The following is a 25,206-nucleotide window of genomic DNA, read 5'->3' on the forward strand; positions in this document are numbered from 1 at the left end:
AAGAAATATTTGCAGAGGGAGTTGCTGGAAGGGGGATCCTAAAGAGCTGTCCTAAAGTCAACGGACTCCAATTTGGGAAGGGAATCCATTTGGTTTCAGAGTCCATGTCCAGGATTAGGGCATGCTGGGGAGTCTAGTCCACATCACTCCATGCCTATGGAGGTTCAGAGATTTGAGGGATGTTGCTGGAGTTTTGGGGAATTTGGAAAAAGACTGGCTCCAATAAAGACAAAATTCATGTCTCCATAGTTTGTGGATGCACCAAAGAGTGATTCAGCTGTCCTGAAGTGTGATTCATTCTCTGAAGATCCCTGTCTCTCTGCACTGATTGTACAGAGAGTATAAGATGACTTTACCCCTAATGGAGCTGCCTTAGTTAAGTGGAATGAATTTGGATGATATTCCCTCTTTGCTAACTCTAAATGAAGACAGTCCAAAAGGGAGAATGACCACAGCATGACTATGCTGCCTTTAAGCTTACTGAAATCATGCTACCATAGCAGTTTCCGGTCAGGAACAGACAAGCCAACTGACACACCTAGCAGCCCATAAGAGAGGCAGCCGAGCTGCGAGAAACAGGGGCTTTGCAGGCTTCTGGCTGTACCTTTTAGGCACAGGTCTTTACTGAAACATAGCACCAGCAAGACGAGTCAGAAGAGAAGATCTGCAGCCGTTCCGGGCCACGGAGCCACTGCGAGAGTCCAAATGGAGAAAGCCAAATGCATTCCGATATTTTTCTCCTTTCCCCCCTAACTTTGCCTAGGCTTGAACAGGACCACAGCACATGACGATGGGAGCATTTAGGGGAGCAGGGAATTAATCAAGAGGCACACACCTGTCAGGCTGGTATCTGGAACTAAACGGAAACACTTGCTAGTGCTTGACCTTCTGCCCTCCAGACAAGCCTGCGGCTCTCGAGTGGTTTGAGAAACCCTCTTGCTGGTGCCGCAGCTCCAAGATCCTGGGTGAAATGCAGCAAGGGGAGCGAGCAAGCAAACAGCGGGGAGAGATGCAGAAGCTGGGTTTCGAGTGGTGGGGGAAGGAGAAAGAGGCCATAGCTGGTGGGGCTGATGAGGGGACAGGCAATCTTCTGGCAGGGTCTGGGAGAATTTAGCCACACAGCTGGTGCAATGACCCGGACACGATGGGAAAAACCACAGCACGCAATGAGTTGGCCAATAGGCCAAAAGCAGAAGCTATCTGAGGCACGATACTGTAGGTAAAAGAGGCTGGATAGTAAAAGATACTGGAGATATTAAATGAGTCAAACATCCCAGGACTTTCTATACTTCCCCTGGATGGGATTTGTTTTAGGTGAGATATATGTGATACACTAGTGTGTGCTGATTAGCAGTCCAGCACGTCTCAGTATTAAATCAGCTCTGCTTGTAGATTATGGAGGCCAAAACTCTGTACTGAGTCGTGTTCAAACAGCGAAAGCTAAGGCAATGCTAACTCTGCCAAAAAACATAACAAAGCCCTGAACGCAAGACCAGGGAGCCACAGATCTTAAGACACCAATCTTAAGATTAAGGTAGAAGATTAAGATCTTCTTAAAGAGACGTGGGACATTTGCTCTTTAAAATGCATGAATAGATTCTAAATTCATGAACAGACATAAAATGGCTCAGCCACTCTGATAGCACTGACTTCAGATCCAGATAATGTGAAAAGTAAGATGTCACTGTACTTCTGGCTTTCAGATTTTCTGTTTTAGGACTTCTGGGATGTCTCCTGTGAGAAGGGAAAAGGACAAACACTTCACGAGAAGTCAGCTTTCTCCAGCCACCCCAGTACTGAAGAGAGGAAAGAAAACAGAACAGTACAGAACAAGATCCTAGCCAATAGCACGAGATGTTGGGCCATCCTACGCCTGTGACTGCATCCTGCAAGATCCCATGCATGAAGATGTGCAAGGCAGTTTGCTAGTCCACAAGATCCTAGTGTTTCCAACAGGCATCCTGCAACACCTGCTTCCTTTTCATCTCAAATGAAACCCTCTCATTCCCCTGGTAGCAGAAGGCAGTGAAGCACTTAAATTACTAAGGGGCTTAAGTCTCTCCTGAGAGAGGCCCAGATACTGGGAGGCTAGTTCCATTGATGTCCAAGCGCCCAGGAGCCTCTGAAAACCTCTGCATTTGCTTTCTGAGTTATAATGAGCCTGCGGCCTAGCAGTGCAAGCAGGAGACCAGAGGTGGCTGTTTTAGGAACCAGGAAAACATTTTCTACAACTGGTCTCTCCTCCTTCTTCTCCACTGCTCCAAGCAGCCAAGCTGTGATGACTGAAAGACCCCAAGGAGAGCTCAGAGCCTCAGTGTGCTAGGTGCTGCACCGAAATGTGGCTGAACCACTCTCCCTCGAGCTAACAACCTGAAGCTATGGATTCTGCAGTGAGCAATGATTTTACAGAGTTCTCATATATATAGGCAAGATCAGGAAAGATAACATGCCTCCAACCAAGGATGAAAAAAAGTCTGGGACATCATAAGTAGCTAAAACGAACAGTTTAGGAGTGCCAGTCCTATCCGGTGTTGAAATCACCCTACTGCCTGGAGAGTGGAAAGTGCCACAAAACCACATTATGAACCACGAGGGAGCAAATTCCTTTAGAAGCAGGTCCGGCCGCATCCCTTTTCTGCCACAGTACCAACGACCACCTCCAGCCGGGTCGGGGGGGGAGCTCAGCTCTCCTGCCTCTTTGACCTGCTCTCACCACTGCTGCCCGTTTTGAGGAAGCCATGTGCCCTGTGGGGAAGGAGCACGCAAGCAGTCAGACACTGCGCATCGCCTCCTCCTCCTCGCTGCTGCGGGCAAGTCCCACAGCAGGCCTTGGTGCCTGCCCAGGGTGGCTCCTGCCCTGTCTGCCGGGCTGGAGCAGGGCACCAAGGCGCTATTAGCGGCACGCGCTGCCCAGAGCTTCAATGGAGCTGGCGGACCCGCGCTCCCGACAGAGCTGCTGAATCCGGTGTTGGCTTTTCAGGTCGGGGAGACCTCATGTGGCTCCTAATTCGGGGCTGGATTTGTGCTCAGCTGCGCACTCTAATCGCTAATTAAAGGTTTGCCATCATCCTCCAGCAGCTGTTAGTGTCCTACAGGTCGATCCCCAAGCAACACTCTGCTGAGCCAGAGATGCCGATTGGAAAGTTCTTTGTATGGGCACTGTCCAGCCCCCTCTCCAGCCCCAATACACCGGGGTATTTATTTCCTCATCAAAAAAGAGCTGCAACAGCAGACAATGCCATGCTTTGCACCACCTCTTCTTCTCCCCTTCTTAAAGTTAGGCCCTAAATATTTCTTGTTTCCCCCCCCCTCCTGTTCATTCTTTTTTCCTCCCTTTCTTTTCTTCTTTTTCTTTTTTTTTGAACGAAAAAATGTTATTTTGCGCCTCCTGAGCCTTGCCGGCTGGGCTCGGCTTCTGTATCAGCTGGAGGAGCTTATGAGCCTCGTCTCCTCGGATTTAGACTGAAATTTTGATTTTCTGCCGCGCTCAGATAATGTGGAAATCCTGTTCCCCGATATTTACTGTTTATCAGCGCAGCACAGTTCTGGGGGGAAGGGAATCTCTCTCTCCGTGTGTCCCCCTTCGCTCCCCTCCACCCCCCATCCTGCATGCTAATGGAGTTGGACTTCGGAGCAGACACTACAACAAAAGCCTAATTATGGCGAGCCGAGGGGAAGAGGAACTCCCCGGAAAAGAGGCTGTGTGTCCCTGGGACCGACTCTCTCCCTTGCCCCGTCATCTGAGCCAGCTGGAGCAAAGTGCTGGTACCTCGCCCTGTCCCGAATCACCAAGCAACCCATCCCTCTCTGGAACCAATTCCTAGGTCTCCGGTCTTCATCGGAGAAGGGAAACACCCAAGGTCCCCCCCCAGCTTTACGCAGTTGAGGGTCGGGACGTGCAGGAGCAAAATGAGCCGTGCCACATCCCCTTTCCCCCAGCTCCTCACCTGGATTAATTGATCCTGTCTCATTTGTCCAAGCCAGGCTGGCCTCAGCATCCCAGTCTACCAGGCCAGCCCTCTGCCTCCTTCCCACCGCGCTCGTCCCAGAGGGAGCCCATGCAGGACCATCTGCTCAGCATCTCCGTGATGGAGGAACACGTGTTTGGGGATCCCCAGGCAGCGAGCCTGCAAGCATCGTCCCCTTCCAAGGGATACAGCATCCTGCTGCCCTCTGTGCCAAAATGCACATGAAGTCCTGCATCCTCCAGTACGTATTAGTGTTGTTGAACCCTTGCCAACTCTTTCCTGCAAGTGACCGGGAGGGAGGAAGGAAAGGAAAGGTGGGGGGGCACTTCCCTCCGTAAGTGACACAAACTGTGCAAGAAAAATAAAATAATTATAACAAAATCTGGGGCTCAGCAGCAGGGGTACAGCTCTGAGGACCACTTAAGTGGCCAGAGGTGCATAATGCTTTGCTATTAATGAAGCCTGCTGCCGATCCCTAAAAGGATTGATTATTGTCAGATAACGTACAGGGCTTTCTTTCTCCCCCCAACCCCTTGCAGGGAAGGCAGGCATTTCCCTGTGGTTGGGATTGAACTGAATAATGTCCTGGCCACCTGCAAATGTGCTAGGCTTTCTCTGCAACTGCATAATTAGAGGCAGCATTGGGGTGAGGCAGCAGGGTAACGCAGCATGCAGAAAGGAGGGGAAGAAAAATGGGAAAAGGAGGTTTTTTTAAAAAGGGGAGGGGGAAGGAATGGAAAGGGAGACAGGAAACATGATAAAGCTCAGCCAGGCGCTCTTTGCTTGTGCTGTTCTCTGTGCAGCTTGGCTGTTGGCTGGCTCTTCTGGTTTAAAGTGACTCCGCTTCTTATGGAAACGGAGAGGCGGTATTAAAAAAAAAAAAAAAAACCCAAGACACAGAGAGCTTCCTTATCTCATGGAGACAGTTGTCAGGAATCACTTTGACTGAGTCGTTTTGTCTCCATGCTTTTTTTCGCTGTCAAGCAGGCCTCAGGACATGGATCAAAGGAGAGGCGCCGAGCGCTCACTGAAACTTCTGATCCCTTCTTGGTACAGACGCGCGAGTGGCAGACAGCTCTCCTCCACATCAAATGGAAGGAGAGAGGAGAGGGAGGAAGAAGGGAAGGGAGAGGGAGAAGAAAAGCTGGGAGAGAGACAGAGAGAGGAGGCTGTGAGGGGCTCTCTCTGCCACTCTGGATCTCATGGGAAAGGCAGAAAACAGCTGCCTTTGCTTCCCCTCTTCCCCTTTCCCCATCGGGAGCATCCCCCTGCCTGCATCCCTCCTAAAGAGCGGTTCTGGCAGCCCTGCGAGTGCCGGGGAGAGATGTGGGGTACGGCATCACAGACATTTCCCCCAGCCTAACAAGTGAGCTCCCCACAGGGCCTGTCTCGACCCAGACTGTCCCTGGGCAGCGGTGGGGCTCAGACCAAGCTCTGCACTGAAACCAGAGTCCCGCTCATCTGGCCCTGCTTTGGCTTCTGTACTGGTTTGGTGGGTGAATTCTCACCCCATAAACAACCCCCCCAGCATCAGTCTTGCTTCTTTTTTTCAATCTCTCAGGCCTGTCCCGGTGATTTTCCCATTTCTGCTTAGCACCCACCCTTTCCCCTCAGTTGCTCATGATCCCCTTTCAGGTGCTTATTCCCTGAAATAAGATCCCCCTCATCTCCAAACTGGATAGGCTTAAGGACTGACTCCAGCTTATTGTGGTGAGCTAAGACCTTCCACACCTTTGATCAATTTACTACTCACACACCCCAGACCCCGCTAGGATTTCTGATCTTCAGCCCCTGCTATAAATTGATCTTGTGCACGCCTGTCTGATGGATGCAGGAAGCAGCATCTTGCAGCAGGAGGCCTTGCCGCACCCACACAATCCTCCCGCGCATCCATCACTGCGCAAGGTGGAAACCCCCTCACGGCACTCACCCCACAACCTGATAGCCCCTCAATACATAGCTACCACATGCAGCTACATCGCCTCTCCTTGGCACTTCCCGCGCAAGGCTACGCTCCCCATACATTGCACCTGCTACTGCACATCCCTGAAACCCCAAACTGCTAAAGCACATACTGCATAGCCATACGCTACTCCCCCCTCCATGCACGATACATCAAGAGAGCTGGCCAGACCAATGCTCTGCAAGCTGACGCAATACCCAAACTCCCTCGCATCTCACACAAAAGCCTGGCGCAGCATCCCTTTAGGGTACACCTCCCCCCAAGCCCCTCCTGATGCTTCGAGCGTAGCAATGCACAGCTCTTCCGAGCGGCCCTCCAGGACACTCCAGAGACTGAGGCAGCCCACAGAGTCCTCACTGCCCTCTAAGCCCCTGAAAGTCCTGCCTGCAATCTTCACCCAAGAGCCTGCAAGCTAGCTGGCTTTGGGACGGCAGCAAATGCGGGCTCTCTTCATTATTAGCACAAACAAAAGGTGAAGTGAACAAAAAATAGACGATACTGAAAAACAGCCCCATTCAAAATGGGAAAGATGGTGGTCACTGCAGATTGCCCTATGATGGCCCTATGTGAGCCGCTCACAGCCCTCACTGTTGGGGTTGGGGTTAGTGCCTGATCCACTGCAAAGTACGTTGCTGCAGATTTTTCTTACCACAGATGACTTTTTACAGCCAGTACACAGGTGTTACACTGCAGCCAGATTTTAGCAGGCACACAAAACACACTGGCACACACACTGGTGTGCATACAGGGCACAGGCACGCAGGACATCGATGCCCTTCTCCACACTGGCGTGCAGGAATACACATGTATGCCCCTGCCTCTGAATCCTAATTATTCCTCTCATTGCCTTCTTCCCTTTTAAGCTTCCCCTCTATCTTGCATTGCTCATTCCAGCACTGCCTTTCCCCGCTGTGGTCCCTTGATTCCTCTCGCAGCTCAGCACCAGCTCCCCAGTCCCTGGGTTATTGCAGCTCTTCGAACCACGCGGCAAAACACTCACCTCTGAATGCCAGAGGTCGCTCAGAAACGCCTGTCACCAGACTGGATGCTGTATTAATTGCTAATCTCTCATTTTCTCTATCTGCCCTGCCTGCCTTGTCTCGAGTTCCCTTATTAATCATAAAGCAGGGCAAATCCTGCATTTGAATTCTCCAAGTCTGTGTCTCCCAGCCAAGTCCCTCTTACCCTCCCTAGTGTGGAAAATAGACAAGACCCAGAGGAGAGGCATTTTGAATGAGTCCATACAAGAGAGCTGAAAGTCCCACCAGTCCTGTTTAGGTTTCAGCATAAATCACAGCCCCTGCAGTGGCTGTTCCACCCACCCTGGTTTGGCTTTGCTCCCACCACCCCATAAGTGGGTAGCTACAGCACAGAGTGGGGGTTCAAAGAGATGTTCAAAGATTTCCGGCACAGTTTTCTCTGCCTTAGCCCTGCATATCTTCAATATGTGCTCCCTGTTCCTATGGCCTCCATTCCTTAGCTGCTTGGAAGCTCATCCGACCTTTTCTCATCTCCCCATGTTTCTTCTTTCTACTGTTATTGTTCTTGTTGTTCTCCTTACTTTTCTCTTCTGTATTTCTTCTGCTGTTTTCTCCTCACTCCTCTTTCTCCCCACTTTCTCCCCACTTTGACACTTGGGTTTACAAACAGCGCAGTCTCAGAGGGGCTGAACCAGGATCCATTGAAGCTAATGATAAAGCTTCTACTGAATTCAAAGGCTCAGGACCCAACTGTTTGCTCTGTTGTCCTTCAGCATTTCTCATATTTTAACATCTCAGCAATACACATACAGAACAATGACTGGAATGGAAATCGCATAGTTAGGAATAAATGCAATCAGTGCCACCTAGAGCATCAAGGCTAGGGTTAAGGTTATTTCCTTGTAAGATACTAGCCTTATTTGTTTTTATCAGTTTTCAGTGGGACCTGGGCATCCAAATCAATTAAGGCAGCTCTTGAAACCTCATCTCATATCTTCCCCTCTCCTCTGCAACAAGGGCTAAAAGCAGTTTCTGCCAACTTTCTTGCAAGCGCAGGGAGAAACTGAGGGAAGGATCACGGCCATGGTTTGTCCAGCTCCAGTTACGTGACAGGGAAGTGTAAATGGTGTGGGAGCAGATACAGTTTCACTGCATGGGAAAGACTGACAGAAAATGTTTTGGCCCCTCAGATGTGAATTTCCCCCTTCCCACCCTACTCCTTTGCTCACAGAAACAAAGTCATTAGGAATCAGGCAAATAAATACGTATCTATTTTCACACGAGAAAAATGTTCCATTCTCTCCTTTTCCCCTTGCTTGTAGCGGGGCGTCTAATTGACAAGAGCAGATGGGCTTTGTTTGGTTAGATTAAAAAAAAAAAAAAAAAGAAACGTTAGTGGAAAAACTACCAGCTTTCCTGGGACACATAGGTTAAAAGTTTACAGAGAGGGAGCTGCATTTGATACCGAGCGAGGGAAAACACCAACGCAGTCTCAGCAGAGCCAGTTTCTCCCAGAGAGAAACCCGGAGCTCCTGTGCCCCCTCCCCGCCGTCCCCTGGCAGAAACAGGACACGTTCACCTCCTTCTGCAGAAATCCCATACGCAATCTGTGACGAGGTCGCGGGGAGGCTTAAGACCCCTCACTGAGGAAGAAACAGGGCACAAAGAACAACTGCAACTCAAAAGAAGGCCAGCAGCCACTTTCTGAAGGAGAGAAATCTCCTCCAAGGGACTCGCGCTCCTCTGGAGAGATGGGGCTGCAGGGGGAACTCGGAGGAGACCGCGCAGGGCGAACAGGGCACAGCCCAGCCTGCGCACCAAGGGAAGGCAGCACTGGCAAAGGGAGGGAGGAGAAAGTGAAAGAAGAGATGAAAAAGAGAGGTAAAGAAAAGCAGGAGGAAAGGTTAAAAAAAGCGCACGTGTGGGGTGGCACCCAAGAGCGTCAGAGGTTAAAGAATATTAGAGGAACATGCTCCTACACTAAGATAAGCCGGAGAAATGAATCCTTATCCGCCCAAAACCAACCCTTGAAAATTCGAGCGAGAGAAGGGTCTCCTTTCAGGGAAACGGGGAATCCTTAATGCTTCCTCCCTCAGCAACTGTAATGCCAGGATGTTCCCAATCTGCTTTGAGGGATGGAAAGATTAAGAATAATAAAAAAATTGCAATAAAATATGTGTGAACGAGGGGGTAATTGTGGACAAATGCAGCATTCAAATTCATTTTTCAGCTCTTTTACACACCATTTCAATCTTATTTTCTGCTTGTTAATGAGATCTTGTTGGTTGGGGTGGGCACGGCTGCCCAGTATCGCTTGGGTAATTGCACATAATTTTCTCTCTACTAGTGATTTGCATCAGATTTTTTTTCTAATTCTTTGCTATTTAAACCCCCTCCTCCCTTTCCCCCTCCCCCCCAAATCTCACCCTCTCCTCCCCCTCTCTCTTCCCCTCCCCTTCTCCTGGCCCAGCAAGACTCATTTTGAATGCTTATTACAGGCACAGTGTCTCCAACAGAAAAAAAAAAAAGAAAAAGAAAAAGAAAAGAAAAAAAAAAGGAACCAGACGGAAAGGATCCGTGTCACTGAACGGAGGAGCGCTGTCTCTCTGGAGCCAGACACCGTGATGCCTGGTCTCCTCTCGCCAGCTAACATCATGTCCTTCCCAATTGCCAGGTTTCCCAAAACAGGACTCAGCTGGCTCTTCTCACGCTTCTGCCAGCATCAGTGCACTCCTGACAGGGATTTAGATCATCCATAATCCCACCCCACTGAAGTTGAGGAAAACGATACCCAGGATGGCGGAAGGGATTGGAGCCCTGAGATGACATCAGGAAATTTCTTAGCTGTGCTATGCTGTGCAGACTTGGAAGGTCCCAAAGCTCAGAGTGTAAATTTGGGGGCACCAGGGCAGAAAAGCATCTCTTGCAGAAACGTGGCAAAACAGGCTTGACCAATTCATTTCTGCACTGCCCCCTTTTCATCCCCTGCACCTTGTAGAGTGTGCCAAGGGGATCTAGGACACTTTGCTTTTAGCTTTTACTTCTGAGAAGCTCAGGAAAGGCATAGGAAATCCCATCTTTCCAGCTACTGCTCCTACCTTCATTAGCAGGAACGCCGATTCCACGTTGGCTCGGGGAGGAGGAGTGAAGAAAGAGCAACAGCAGTGCTCAGGGCTGTTTCCTTACTTTTATTCCCTCATTTAACTTAAAATCCTGATAATTGGAGGAGGAAAACGATAGGGAAAGCAGACAAGGGGTAACCTTAGGTCCCACTGGGCAGAAATACCAAGGCATTAGCAGAGCTCAAAGCATCAGAACTGTTTCTAGCAAAGCAGCAGGTTGCCTCTGTCTATCTGGGGATGCCAAAAGAGCCACTGGAGCAATCAACCGGATTTCTGTGCTCCCTAGAAATGACAAAGCAGGTGAATTACCAGACGGCAAACAGGCTGCAGGGCTGTGCTGTTGCCTTTTTTGGTTTGTTAATATCAAATAAACATCAACTCCGAGCCTGACCTGTGACTTCAAGTCTCCCTCCAGGAACCTCATCAAGAAATGAGGATAAACCCAGGAACTGCAAAACCTGACTCCAACCTTCAGTCTCCAGCCACAGCCACATTAACACTGTGTTGAATATATTTCCATTATACTGGGAATGAATTTGCTTATGGAGCAAAAAGCCACTGAAAGCCCTGAGAAAATTAAAGCAACAAATATGAGATGGTGAACGAATTTCTCTTGGCTCTTGACATTTCTGGAATTATCTTAATCTCTGAGTGATCCTGTGGGTTTGCTCAAAGATTCAAAGGTCTCAGAAATAACATGTTACGAAAGTACAGGAATTGCCTGACCACAATCTCAAACATAACCCACCTTAACATATTCTCCAGTTAGACGGATGCTGCTCTGGTAAGCACCACTGCCAAAACTTAAAGGTAGGTGGCTGGCATACTCCGAAGATCAGTAAGTAGTTATTCACAGATTATTAGCTGGCTAATTAGATTGATGGGTAAACTAAAACTGGGGAAAGGTGAGTTTAACAGGCAATAAGTAACAATATTTTGCCGTTTCACTATTGCTCTTCAACCCGTGATCCCAGTGTGCCACTATAACTGGGTGCAAAATACTAAGGATCACTTCTAAAGGTCTCTGCTGCCTCACCTCCTTTATGGAGCCAGATCACTTGCCACCTCCCTAGTTAGCTGCCATCTATCAAAACCACTGGGATGAGGAGAGCATGGAGCTGCTTCGTTCCCTTTCCATCACAACATTTTATGAGCTACTGAACCTTCTTCTGCTATAGCACATTTGCAATAAACAAATGATTTCTTGCCCTTGGATAGTCCCTTGCAAGATCCCAATGTGCTACGCTGAACGGTCAGATACATTTTAAGTTACGGGTCTGGATATAAAAGGGCAGCAGAAATTTTAGGAGGGGAAGTAGTGAACAAAACCCTTGTAGTGTACTGCCTAATTTACTGCACTGTCTCTTCCTCCCATCTCAGCTCATACTGAAGCACACGCCTTTCTCGGAGGACTGTCAGACAAATGCTGATCAGGACTTAGCTGGAATTATACGGAGTTTACTGTTATTTTGAGCTGTTTATCACAACCTTACGCCACCTCAGTGAGTGAGGATTCTCAACGAGCAAAGATCTGAACTTCAGACAGATGGATCCAACGTTTGTTCTTGCTGTCAGTGTGAAGCTTGACCTGGCTAGGGAGGTCTTGGTACCTGCTCTTGTTATAATCAGGGTTGACAGGTATTGTCAAATAAACGGAAAACGATCCTTTAAAAACTCTGGGATGAAAATGAGTTGGAAACGTTTGAAATGTATTTATGAAATCCACCCACATACACACACTTGATTTTCAACCCGCTCTTGTCCCAGTGCTGTGAGAAAAAATGAGACAGAAGCTCCAGGGCCAGAAATTGCATTTGCTCTGACTCTACCTCTGGTTATTCACTCCTCTTACTTAACCTTCCTTTGCATCTGTATCTTCTTGCTGAGTTTTGGCACAGCAACTATGCCAGCCGGGAGGCAGTTACAAGCCACTGAGTCAGCCCAGTTGAATGTGTAACAGCTGCTGCTACTCATGCAACCTTTGGGGAGTAATGGGCACCGCGCTGCTGACAGTTCTGGGTCCCTGGTACTGAACAACTTTTCGATGATCCATGACTGCTGCAGCCATCAATTCCACCCTGACAGATGCCAGGTGACTCATCTGGCTGCAGCTGGCCGGCCTAAGTTCCCTTTCTCAAAAAGGCAACACTCGGAGCAAGACGTCTCTCCTACCAAGGCTGTCCCAGCATGAAGCCATCACAAATAACTGCTCAGCTTACCCTTTCTCACTAAGGTCTGGCACAGAGTATGGCATGGAGGATCGTGCTAGGTAGCAGTTTAATTACTTGGGAATATCCCTTGTCCAACCAAGATAAGCATTCATTTATGAAGAAGTGTCACACAAAATGAGCTGGAGAGTTCAGTGGATGCAGGAGAAGGGGAAGGGGTCCCTACAGTCCCAGAGCTCAAGGGAGTTCAGAAGAGAAATAACCAAGGACATGGCAGAACTGTGATGAAGGCTATGAAATGATGGGATGAAGCAGCTGAAAAACAAAATTCCCAGCAGACCTCACTCCCGGGCAGTCCCAGGTCTGGAATAAAGAGGCACATGGGCCTTTGTACAGAACTGGGGAAACTGGATGTCAGTTCTGGGAAATGCTTTAAGGATCCAGGAGCAGAGCTGGACAGGCAAAAAGCTTTGTGTGCTATAAGCCAAAAAAGAAGAAATAAATGTGGCCGTTCCCACATGAAGTTTGAGTAAAATCTTCAGGAGCGTCTGTTCTTTCTGTGAGGAGGGGGAGGACTAAAGTGTGTGCGTGCTGGCAGATTGAGCCTGCAGAGGCCAAGCGTAATCCCCTTTTCTCTTTTGTAAGAATGGAAATGCCATGCTTCTCCTCTAGAATTTCAGTTGCCAGCACTGAGCCCGTCTGGTGGATTCTGGCTGGGATACCCAATCCCAGGGTAACTGGATAGCGTGCCGAGCGGCAGCAAATGCTGGGAGCTCTCCCCCAGGCCTACCCCCACCCCCCTTGTCTAAACTGCAAAGAAATCTCCCTCCTGCTGCTGCTAAGGGATGAAACTAGAGAACTGTCTGTTTGCAGCTCAGACAAATCACCATCATTTTAAGTTTCCAACTTTCTTCCATCTCCTGAACTCTCTCCTTCCCTGTGGTTGGTGTTTACCCCTGCAGAGAGAGGCCAGATACCACAGATAACTGGACAGGAAAATGGGAGGGTTGAGGTGCATTGATTTTATCTGTAATGCTGTGGAATAGTTGCATTATGCACAAATAAGTTACACGGAACATCCCAAACTCAGACCTCACAAAACTTTTACCCAATCCACTGTGTAAAAGAGGACACTTCTAAGAGTTCTTATCCATGTTATTTGTAGGAGTATTTCTTGCATCCTTCCACTAGGAACAGCAGAGGGCTTAGAAAGGCAGGAAGGCAGCCACATAAGTAACTATAAAGCAGTCATAAAATAACCTGAGTTAGGCTTTCCACGCACAAAAGAAATAGAAGAATTTATATGCGGATATCTTGGCCCTCGCATGATTAGGAGCATTAGAAAAATGGGACTCTCCCCTTCTTGGGGGTGCAAAGCTCTCTTTTCTTCAGGACTGCAAGATAACGTATCCTCTCTTTCCCATACAAAGGGCTTATTGGCTCAGGACTCTATCTTTCTCTACCCTGAGCCTGGGGGCAGGGTAATTTAGGATAGGGATAAGGATAGGAAGAAGCATTGGTCCGGTCATTTCAATGAGCTTTTGATTCAGTGAGCGGGACTAGTAAGTAGATGATGAAGCTACAGAAATGGAAATTGCATGATGGACTTTTATATGTCTAATGCTTGGGCAGCTTATCACGTGGATCTCACCATGACTTATTCCATGGTGCTAAATTGCACTTGTGATAATCTGAATTAATCATGTGCCCTGGACCATCGAACCTGCAGCTTGCCTTTGAATTCCATACCACATGCTCATCTCCCAAGCCTAGCGTTACTAGAAACCCCTTGTCAGAACGATGTCTCCCTATTTCCCCCACAAATTACACTCTCTGAGGCAATATTCAGCCCCATGCCAGTAACACTTTCACATTTCGTATCTTACGACCATTCAAAGCTAGAAGCAGGATTTTTATACCATTGCAGAGAAGTGGCAAAATTTCCCTCTTTCCATTGACACTCAATGTTTGTTTTCACACTCGAGAGATCACAAGCTATTGGACCTTAAAATCTATATCCCTCTCTGATGCCCCATTTATTGGACTCCTCTCTAAACGGTTGTAGCCTTCTCATTTCAGATGCCTACCTAATTCCTCCCTCTAGTTTCATATTATTTTGCACTTCCTGTCTTAAACAGTGCTGATGGCCACTCTGAAACAACTGCTACAGTGCGCTTTGTATGGTTCTGTATTTCACAAGTGACCGAGAACAAAAGTAAAACGCGTTTGGTACCCCTCCAGGATGGCAGACGCCACACGAATACAAGTCCTTGTTAATTTTTAGTGTACAATATGTGCCTTGTTCCACTTAAAAGCAAATGTGTATTTGGAAGACAGATTATGTCAGGTAAACCAAAGGAAAGATTAAAGGCTCTACCTAATGAGGTGACAGAAAATTAGAATTCTCATTCCAGGACGGTGATAGAGAGTGGAGCTATTGTGGGCTGTATCCTCAGCTGGCGTAAATCCTGACATCCCCATTGACTTCTGTGGAGCTCACCAACTGAGAAAGTAGGTCCGCTCCCACGGCACACATAGCATGAGCTCTGCTCTCTGTTTTCTCCAGACCTGCTGATGATGGAGGACTTAACCTCTCTACTTTGCTGAGGCTTGTTTCTCTATCACGTGCAGCACTGAAAAGCCAGGCACACAACTGGCAACGATCTGATAAAACCTGAGAGGGGCTCTTTGAAAGGCAGCTGGGCTAAAGCCAGACCCAAGAGTCAGGTCATAGGCGATCTATTCTGAGCTCAGGCAGAGATTTTAAAAGCAGGGGTGTGTTATACGGGGAGGCCGTGGCTGCTGCCTTGCAAACTTAATACACACATGCTCAATTCTTTTATATGAACAGATGCATGTGGAATGCATCTTTTCACCTTTAAAGCTTACCTACACCTCTTATTCTGACCTTGCAGAAGGTAGTCATAAGCAGAATTGATTACATGACTAGCAGTTCCTTGAAACCAAATCCCAGATCCACCCGTCCCTGCATTTTGGGGAAGTTCAGATCCATGGAATTTTTACAGGCAGGGGCTTTCCATGTTCCAGCCAGACTTGGGCAAGCTGGCTCAACGACCTCTAGATTAGTGGCTCACAAATCACGGACTGCAAAGAGTAACTGAAGAGCCTGCAAAAAGTAACTAAGAAAATCAAGCCTGGTGTCATTAGGCTAAAACTGACAACTGAAGGGCCCACTTGTAATGGAATTTTTTTTAGAGGGCTAAAAGGATGAACACCAATACTCTACGTCCCAGTGTTTGCAATTACAGTGCGCTGTCTTGAATATGGGAACTAACAGGATACAAATGCTCCGGCAGTATGTTTCAGGACAGAGATACTGCCGATAAACATATCAACTAATTGCTTTAACTAGGCAGCCTCCCGGAGTTCATGACAATAACTCCCTTGTTAATCATAATACATTGTGATAGCCTGAAGCTTGCCCTGCTCTCAGAGGACTTGGACCAGCCAAATGCTCTCAGTCAAAGAAAGAAAATGGAAGTGGGTCACATACCTGTGGAGAGAGGCCATTGCTAACAGGATTCATGTGGTTGGCAGGAGCTGCAGCATTCATGAAACTGTCCGAGTAGCTGGAGAAGGTGTGTCGGGCCCCGTACGCAGAGCCGGTGTCAGCAGCAGCTGCTGCGGCAAGCCCTCCCTGGTGCATGGTGGATGGTGGCAGCGGCTGGGGTCTGTGTACAGTGCTTCCCCCATCTGCGGAGAGATCGTTCATAGGTAAACAGACACGGGATGTTTCAGCTGGGACTGTGCAAAACATGGATTGATGGCCTGGCCATCCTGTTCTCAGCCCTGTGCTAACCCAGTTTCTATGTCTCACCATCTTTGTGCTCCATGTGACCACAAGCATATTGTTGGACAGATCATGTGCAGTACAAAATATGCAAACTTAGGATGAAACATCCACATTTTCTCTTATTTCCTCCAGACAGAAGCTGTTAATTCCTTTGTAAAGGCCGAGGCCAAAGATAATGGAAGGGCTGTTGCTGATTCCAATTAGGTTCAGAACCTGCTCCCAGAGGACAGCCCCCAACACACCTTGCTCTCAAGAAAATCATTTCTAAAGGAAATGCAAGAACTGGTGCAAGCTGGTTCACAATTGAGTCCCAGTATGGAGTTTAATCCATCACTCAGGATAGCCTATATTACAGTTGCTTTGGACTCTGGACTGATGTGCTCTCCATTTCAAAGCTGAGCAGAATATCAACAGTTATGAGACACATCGGTGCGGGAGAAAGGATCGCAGGACAGAGAGTAAACCAGATCTACCTGTTTTCCAGAGGAGGTAATGTGGAGTTTCCACTGACCTGAGACAAAAGTTGGCCTCCTCTGCTAAAGAACCACCCACCTACCTATTACAAGAGTCTAAGAGGAATGTCACAAATGCATTGTGACAGGAAAGGGCTGATGGGATGATGCAGGGCAAGCAGAGGGGAGCAGCGTACGGGAACAGAAGCTCACCTTGGGAAATGGTGGTTGTCGGGTAGGTGGAATCTGGCAGCTGGTACGGGGGGAGAGTCGGCATTCCTGTTGGTGGGAAGCCCCCCGGCAGCAGGTGGTTGAAAGCTGCAAGCTGGTTCGCTCCTGCCTGCTTGCGCCACCTCGCTCTTCGGTTACTGAACCACACCTGAGACGAAGGAGAGGAAAGAGCACGTATGACTCACTCTGAGCTCCTGTCCCATCTCATCTGGGTTGCTGATGCATCAGACGGAAACACATCCTGAAGCCAGAAGAAGAGATGGAGAACACGGGGAAAGAGAGAGAGAGAGAGAAAGAGAGAGAAAGAGAGAAGAAAGAGAGAGAATATGTCCTAGTGATTAGAGCACTGGCCAAAACATGGATTCAAGTCACCACCTGACTTTGGGAGTATTAGTCTCTATTCCTCGGTTTCCTTTCTCTCAAATGAGAATAATGCTACTCCCCTGTCTCCTAGGGACATGGTGAAAACACATGCATTTAATATTATGAAAGATTCAGACACTCTTAAGAATGTGGAAGGGTAGCTAACAGCAGTAGGATGAGATGAAGAGGAATAATTCAGCTTGTGTATTCCAAGAGAGTCCATACCAAGTAGATGTATTGCTACCACCTGGCCATTCCGCCTTGTTATCTGACAACTATTTGAATTATGATGAAGGATTAAGTACCAACATAGCAACACGGCTGCACTGTTAGGAGGGATAAATAGATAGATTAGCATCATGGTTTCTATGTTAGACAAGCTAAAGAGATAGAACCAGACCGGAGGGAATACAGGGTTTTCTTAGCTTCTCTGTACTGCATTAAATCACTCTTGCCTGTATGCTAAGGCATGTTCTCCTTGCAAGAGGCACTGCAGTATGTACCAGCATTGTACTGCAGCCAATTTAAAACTCTGTGCATTAAAATAAACCTAGTATTAATGCATGTGCAAAGCTCGGCTCATGTTTCCTTCAATACTGGCTTACCTGTGAGACCCAAGGAGAGATTTTTCTAAATGCGTTTGCCTGCTCTGATATGTTTTATCATGGGCAATCTCCCTTCTGGATAGTGGGATGGGCTTCTCAAGCTCTCTTGGGCTTGGTTTACTTTATTTAATCAGAGAGGGCTCTCAGGACCAATTCCTTTTTGGGGCTGAGAAGTATGCGGATAAGCTTTCAAGCCAGATGAGAATGCAGCTGCTGGACTTTGTGAGGCCTAAAGGGCTAGAAAACATGATTAAATTTCACAGCAACAAGAAAAAATGGAGGAAAAATCAAGAGTGTAAAGCATTCAAGGGGAAAAAAAAAAATCCTGCATCAGGCTTCCAAGCTGCTCAACATCAGATCAGAAGCTGGGGTTACAACGGTTGGAGGCACTGCAGTCCAAAGTGTCTCCAGATCTGGTGAATCAAAACAAAACTTTCGTCTCTAAATACAGTGACGAGGGGTCTGATTCTCATCTCACTTCAGACCTGATCCAGATCTCAAAATGGGAGCCTTTCTCTGGCCTTTAAATTGAGTTCTCATCTGCACCTGTAGGTACGCTTAATTCACTTGACATGACAAGGCAACATGTCTGCATCGAGAGTTTCTTATTTAATGGAGTGCTGGATCCCAGTCCACACGCACTGCACTGGTGCTCCGACCATACGCAGAGCTGAAGTGGAGAGGTCAAAGTGATGGTGCAAGATTTTCATTATAGTCGGTATAAATGGATTTTTGCATCTGGGGAACAGAATCATCCCTGATAAGAAAAGGTGAAGTGCCGGTTGCAAAAGGGAGCATATGCTGAGCTTCACGCACAAATTACTGGGAGGCTCTCTGGATTGCAGTCTATTACTGCTTCTTCTATCAGTGCTACTCATCTAGCTAGGGTGCTGTGGAAATAGTTTGATTCAAATCTGCTAATGACAGCTGTGTGTGACCTACTGACAATGCCTTTAGAAGAGCGATAGGCTCAGGTCCTGGGCAGTCCTTTACTTCATGCTGTTATTTACATCCATGCACAGTAAAAACAAAAAGTGCTGTCAAAAGTAATATTTCCTGTTTCTCTACAGCCTTTCAGCTGAGCCTTTCTGTGTATATCCCTATTAGTGTTTGAGTCTAGACGAGGAATGTGCTTTTGAAGTGAATTTCCTGATTCACTTTCAGCCCTTCAGTTCACACTGTGGACTGGTCTTGGGAGTACACAAACTAGATACCTTCTAGGTTAAATTCACCTGAAAGATGCACTCTGGGCATGCACACAGTGCACCCCAGCTGCTAACTCCATTCAGTCTGTGGGACCAGACCAGAGCTGGTCTAAAGTAACCCCCCTGAAACGTATACAGTGTCGATGTCAGGGTCCTGGGCACCAAATGTTTCTCTTTACAGGGCTGCTCCTATTCCACAGCACTCCGTGCTAAAGTAGCATAACCTTTTAGCACCTTCCAAAAGCCTGACAGAAATAGGTCAGCTTACATCCGATCTGCATTGATCAACAACGTCCATGCAGGTCAGAGTCTCTGTGTTCACTGTCGGCACCAAAACTCAAGGAACGCTAGTGAAATCTAGGACAGAGTTAAGGAGAGAGAAATGAATGAACATCAAGGTCTTAAACATTTAGTAACTCCTTTATACAGTCTAGCACAGGGTCCAGTCCATGACATAGTTTGTAGGAGCAGAGAGCAACACAAATGAATAAATAACAGTGACCTTAACCTTTTGTTTGTCCTGATCACATGAAGTGGATGGTCCTGGCCTTTTCCTCTATTTTACTTACCCATGCATGCAGGTGCAATTCATGCTCATTACGGAAACAGGACTTGGCTACTCCTTTCCTATCATTTGCTTCCCACTTTACAAGTTAATAAGGACATAAAAGATTTCAGAATGTTTCTATTAACCACATAGGAGAGAGACAAATCTCCAGTGAAAAAGACCTAGTCCCCGTCTGGAAGAGCTTCCATTCCAAAAATAGGCCTCAGTGCTGAGGATAGCATATAAAATTAAAATAACTGGAGAGAAAATGTAACCAAGCAGCTCTGAATACAGGAATCAGGAAGGAAAGAGAATTTGGACTCTGAGAAAGTAAAAACCACTCCAGTGAATTCTGGCGCTTTTCTGATGTTGGAAAGGGTGGGAAAGTTCCTTCTTATAACTAAGAGCCAGATGCTGGCAAATCCACTCTGGATTAGAAGTTTAGAAGAAACATGTGGAATGAGATGGTCGAGTATGGGACAGGTTTCTCAAACAACATACCCTTGAGTACTCTGATTCTCCCCATGGTGGTTTGTCAGTCGGATTAGCTAACATATGATGAAAACACAGTTTTGGAGAGATTTGCATTACATTATGTTATACCACATGACGTTACTGCTGTCTATCCACCAATGCACGTACTTGCATTCGATGTTTAAAATCCAAGGCCCTGTGATACAGCAAGTACCAGCAAAGCAGCCAAAGCTGTTTTACAGGGCAAATACTGTGATGGTTTGGACTCTCTATTCCCAATCGTAAAGGCTTGATCTTTGTCCTGTACTAGTGAAAACAGTAGTGATCTGGACACCGCTTTCAGTGCCAGGCTATCTAAAGGGAGTGACCTGTTTATGTTTTTGCTTTTTCAACTTCCCACTCCCTTTCCTGGCCTGTGTTTGCATTTTCACTCATATCATACAAATACGGTTAGACGTCTCTGATCTTCCTCCTGGGCCTTCACAAAACTCTACTTCTTTCCCCCCAGGTTTTTCCTGAGAAGCTTTTTTTGCTACCACGCTCTCCTACAGGAGCCTGCTCCTCCAGTCTTGCTCCTCCACATCTTGTTGGGGGATGTTGATCCTTTTTTGTTTTAAGGGAGAGAAGAGGATACACTGGATCCTTTTACAACTAGGTACAGCTGACCAGAAAGGCCTGTGCGTGGGGCATTCTCTGGTGTCTTGCTTACTTCAGTCTGCAATGCACATGGGCTTGGGAAGGAAGGAAAGTTAATTTTCTGGGCAGTGGACTATCGCCAGAGCAAGAAAGTCGGTTCCTTATTATCTTACAGGTGCCTTGTATGACTTTGGGAAAGCTATTGCTCTTCTGATTTGAAGTCAGCGGCAACATTGCTGCCTTCAGCAAAATTTGATCCTTACACTATCCATGCATCAGATCACCACCTCTGAAGTGAGAAAGCATATTCTCTCACCTTTCTGTTTCAATAATCACCCATCTGAGATGGAGATTCTCTTTAACTATAGATACACACCTTATTCGGCACAGTGAGATCTCTGCCTTGGTTTGAAGGGTCATAGTAAAGCAAATAATAAACAATAACAACAGTAAATACACATGCACCAAGTACGATTCACAGCTACATGTTTAGCCGCAGTGCTTCGTCACAGAGACTGGCTGGAGGATCCAATCACAAATACACTGAAACCTTCCACAAAGAAATTTATAGGATTTATCTTCCTTTGCAGAGGAACGGACCCAAACAGGTTGATTCTGCCCCTTATTTATAACCCACAGAAAAAAAAGAAGATACATTCCAGCTAATGACGTTAGCAGTTCTTTCCCTTTCCCTGCCTTAAAGGTGGCTCAGGCCTTTATGCTTATAAATCATTTTATTGGTAGTTGAAATATAGAGGCTAGAGCATCTAACTGTAATGCGAGGCGCACTTCAAAGGGAACCTGCCTTCATTTCACAACAGTTAAGGTTTTATCAGCCACTAAAGATTCCCCCTGCCAGAGGATCCTGTTACACCATGTTAAGCCCAGGGTGAAGGCTACAGCTGCTAAAACCACACCATGGTGGGAAGATGATGAGGAAGAGGAAGAAGTTTTGAAGCTGCTGGCCTGGCTGCGGAGACATTGTTCTAGAGGCTGCTGAGATGGGCTTTGGCAGAATTGCATAGCTGGAGTTTTCTACTGGGACAAACTTGGTTGCCACTTGGGAAAAGGGCTGTTCAAAGAACCCAACAGCAAGTAAACTGGCATATTGGAAACCTGCTTTTTCCTAAGAAGATAAAGTTCTTTGTGATTACTGGCCTGGGCATTGCAGAGGGATCCTGCACTGTGTAAATTTGCTGCCTTCCAAGGGTACCTGCTGCAAACACTGGAGGTTTTGTCAATCATCTTCCAAAGAATGCATTGTATAGACAGGAGACCTTACAAGAGCTAATTGCTGTTCTAATAGCTGTAGACCCAGCATCTCATTTCTATTAAACCCGGGGCAGAGCAGAATACTGTCCTGCATTTCACCCGTTATAACTGCCCAGCTTCTGCACCTTCTGCTCACTCTCCAGCTCAGCTACAGGGGGCCCCAACTGATGCCTCCCTTCAGAGGATGGGACCTCCTCATTCTGCCTTTAACTTCTCTTCAAATCCTGACTTTGCTCCATCATCTCTGTGCCCTCTTTCAGGTCCAAATATCTGAAGTCTTCCCTGGGAAAGGGGTTTATGCAGGTAACAACATTGCCCTGCACATAGACACAGGAGTGCTCACTCACACGGAAAATAAATAACTTATAAAAAGATATCCAAGCAGGTTGTTCTTGCTTTAGTTATGACCAGGATCAGATAAGACTGGAGTCCCTCATTGTGCCACGTGCTGCAGTTATGCAGTGAGTATGCCGCTAGAAGGATCCTGCACACTAATTATTCAGTGCAGAATATTACTCAATCCCTTACCTTCACCATCCTCTTTACAGATGGGAGAGGGAGGCACAGAGAGACTAAGAAATCTTTCCAATCCATCACTGTCTGCCTAGCAGAACCAGCTGATTTCAGAAGAGCTGATCCTCCCAGCCAGATTGGGTTTGGGGCAAAGGTTAGCACTGTTTTTTATTTAACGGGAACGCGTGCACCCAGCCCTGCCAATGGCCTACCCAAGATGTCCTAGCCACTTGTTCTCAACCAGCAGAACAGCAGAGAAGGGCTGAGGAGACAGCTGCCTGCCAGGATGGGGCTGGACTGAATTATCCCTGCAGCCGCTGAGATATGGGTCAGCTCCCACAATTTGTCAGACAAGGAGAGGAAAGGAAGGTCAAAAAGAGCCTCCTGTGGGAAAGAAAGCCTGTTGTGTTCCTGCTCAGCCTAATCAGGACTTGATGTTGGAGAAAGATGGATGGGATAAATGAGCTCATAAATGAAAACAGGGATAGAAGCGCCAAGTCGTGGTCCGGCTCTCCAGCAGAATGGAAGAGATGCAACATGTGTTTGCTTTCACAGGCCCAAGAGGTTGCAGAAAACAGATGGAACAGAATCACATGGTCATTTATGGCTAAAGCACACAAAAAAATTCCACCAAAATCAGAGAAGGACTGCTTGCATGGAGGAGGCTTGGCCAGATCAGGTCCCTAAAGCCCTCCTCAGAACTAGGGCAGTTCTCCGCAGTGCCTTGCTTTGTCCACAGTCGTTGCAAACGCTGCAGATCCTGGCTTTTGCGCAGGATCGTGCAGGAGGCTTTTAGAGAGGGTGAGAGAGTGGCTCTAGCAGCAACAGTGGTGAGAGACCAAAGGTAGTTATTGCTCCATTTGAACGTCTTCTTTCAGATGCTGCCGAGGGTCAGCTCTCCCCAGTTGAAATGAGCTGAGATGTTGCAGTGAGATGGGGTTCGGTAAGTCCCTACAACAGCTTAGTGATGGTTACGCTTCCTCTGCCAGGTGCTGAGGAAAGCAAAAACCAGACATCAGAGACGTGCAAGCATCATTGGGGCTAGTGAGATAATTCCTTACAGAACATGAAAACAGCCCACAACAGCGCACATATTTTAAGCATGTAGATTTTACCTGCACGTGTAGGGATATGGCCATATCTACTGACACTTTGGTTCAGTGCTTAAAATACTGAGCCTCTGTCACTCGTGAGTGATACAGAGAAGATAAATGTTAAACAAGGTTAATAGAGCAGAACAAATGATTCTTCACAAATGAGATTATCCAGCGAATTTAGCCTATATTTCTTAGCATATCCCAGTTTCTGAAGGTGTTAGCTATTTATTACTATCTACTGAAGAGTTTAAACACAGTTTCTGGTATGTGGATTTTCTTGCCATCTACTTTTTTTAACAAGCAATTGTTAGCAGTGAGATATGTGATGTACGACATTGGTTTCTAATCTTGGCTGGCAATCTGGAAAAAAATATTTCAAATAAGAAAGTAAGATATGCAGAAAAAAAGAAACGCATTTTTTTCCTGCAGGAGTACACTTGTTCACATACCTATAGTCAACAGTCTGAAAATTAATCATGTCACAACCACTTACTCTACCAATAGTCCATCTCTGACTTTAAATGTTCATTACAGTATGAACACCTCATAACTACAAATGGATTTCATCCTCCAGACGGGGAAATAGGAGGCAGGAGAAATGAAAGAGCTCAGTCTGCTTCTATAGTGAGACACCCTGACCAAGTCAGGATTTGAACTCATGGCTTGACAGCTCCAAACCCAACCCTGCCTAGAGATGCAGCTTTACCACTTACTGTAATAAGGAGGTTTTATGTTCAGCAAATAAGAAAAATTAGCACTGTATGAAACTGCTACTGGATACTGAACGACTGTTTGCAAATAGAGTTGCTGTTATATTTTCCAGCTCTACATTTAGCATACCGTGCTTGCTTCTCAGTGATTATTTCAGTTGTCAGAGGAAAATCTGTTAAATAAATAAAATGAAAAAAAAAAACCCTCTGTTTTACTTTTCTGTTTATCTCTCCATAAACTTTATGTCTGACAATGAATGGGACTTGTGAAAGCTGAAAGAGCTTCGTCATGATGAATTCACTGCTGTCATAAAGCAGCTGCAAGGCAGCATGCTTTATGCAGTACCTTTGCTCCACTTGAATACCTGCTTCTCAGATGGCCCAATCTCAATGGTGTTAGAGCTGCATTTAAACTTTCCTGAACAGGCTTTGATGTTCACACCTCACTGAGGTGAATGAGATGTTGGGGATAGAGATTTCCTGCTGCCATTGTTTGGCTGGAGATAGACTCGGCTTCAACAACAAACCAGCAGCACACCAATTTATACTATCAACATTTTCTTTGCAAAAGAAAAAGCTGTGACCCTTTAAAAATAGCTTAAACGCTATGGGGAATGGATAAAAGATTAAAACAACCTGACAAACCCTGCTCTTAACTCTTATAAGGATTTTTCATTGTCAACCAAGCAATCTATTTAATTAGTACCCCAGGAAACAGAAGGCCTCCTTCCTTAACCGGGGAGACTGAGGAACAGCCTCATGCATCCTGGCTGCCCAAAGCAATGGCACGCTTATTCACTTTACCTGGCACGCTGGGTGGTGGCTATGTCAGAATAAGAAATTCAATCTAGGGTGTGTGTGTGAAGCGTATGAGAATCAGTTTGATCCACCCTTGTTGGACTGCAAATTTCGTGATACAAGTTCTTCTCATAAAACCTCTAGGAGGCCCTATTTGTTTTTAATACAATAGCACAGACACTCTGCTGCTATAAATCAGTGCAACTCCACTGACTTCCATTTAGCCTAGCTGACGGTGCAGCATTATACACTACCATTTCAGCCAAGAAACTGAGACCTAGTTCATTG

The 25,206-nt window shown here is 46.8% G+C and overlaps 1 protein-coding gene across 4 annotated transcripts in view; it reads right to left on the reverse strand.

Annotated features, from left to right (window-relative positions):
* Nucleotides 1–25,206, reverse strand: part of PAX7 (paired box 7) — a 113,443-nt gene that overhangs the window by 26,233 nt on the left and 62,004 nt on the right. For all 4 annotated transcript variants that reach the window (XM_068916152.1, XM_068916153.1, XM_068916150.1 and 1 more), the window contains exons 6-7: nt 16,681–16,846; nt 15,716–15,915 (exon numbers count right to left, since the gene is read on the reverse strand). In XM_068916152.1, the coding sequence (XP_068772253.1) occupies nt 15,716–15,915; nt 16,681–16,846 (366 nt within the window). The remainder of the gene's footprint in view (nt 1–15,715; nt 15,916–16,680; nt 16,847–25,206) is intronic.

The sequence above is a fragment of the Struthio camelus genome, chromosome 21 (assembly GCF_040807025.1).
Source record: "Struthio camelus isolate bStrCam1 chromosome 21, bStrCam1.hap1, whole genome shotgun sequence".
NCBI classification, from domain to species: Eukaryota; Metazoa; Chordata; class Aves; order Struthioniformes; family Struthionidae; genus Struthio; species Struthio camelus.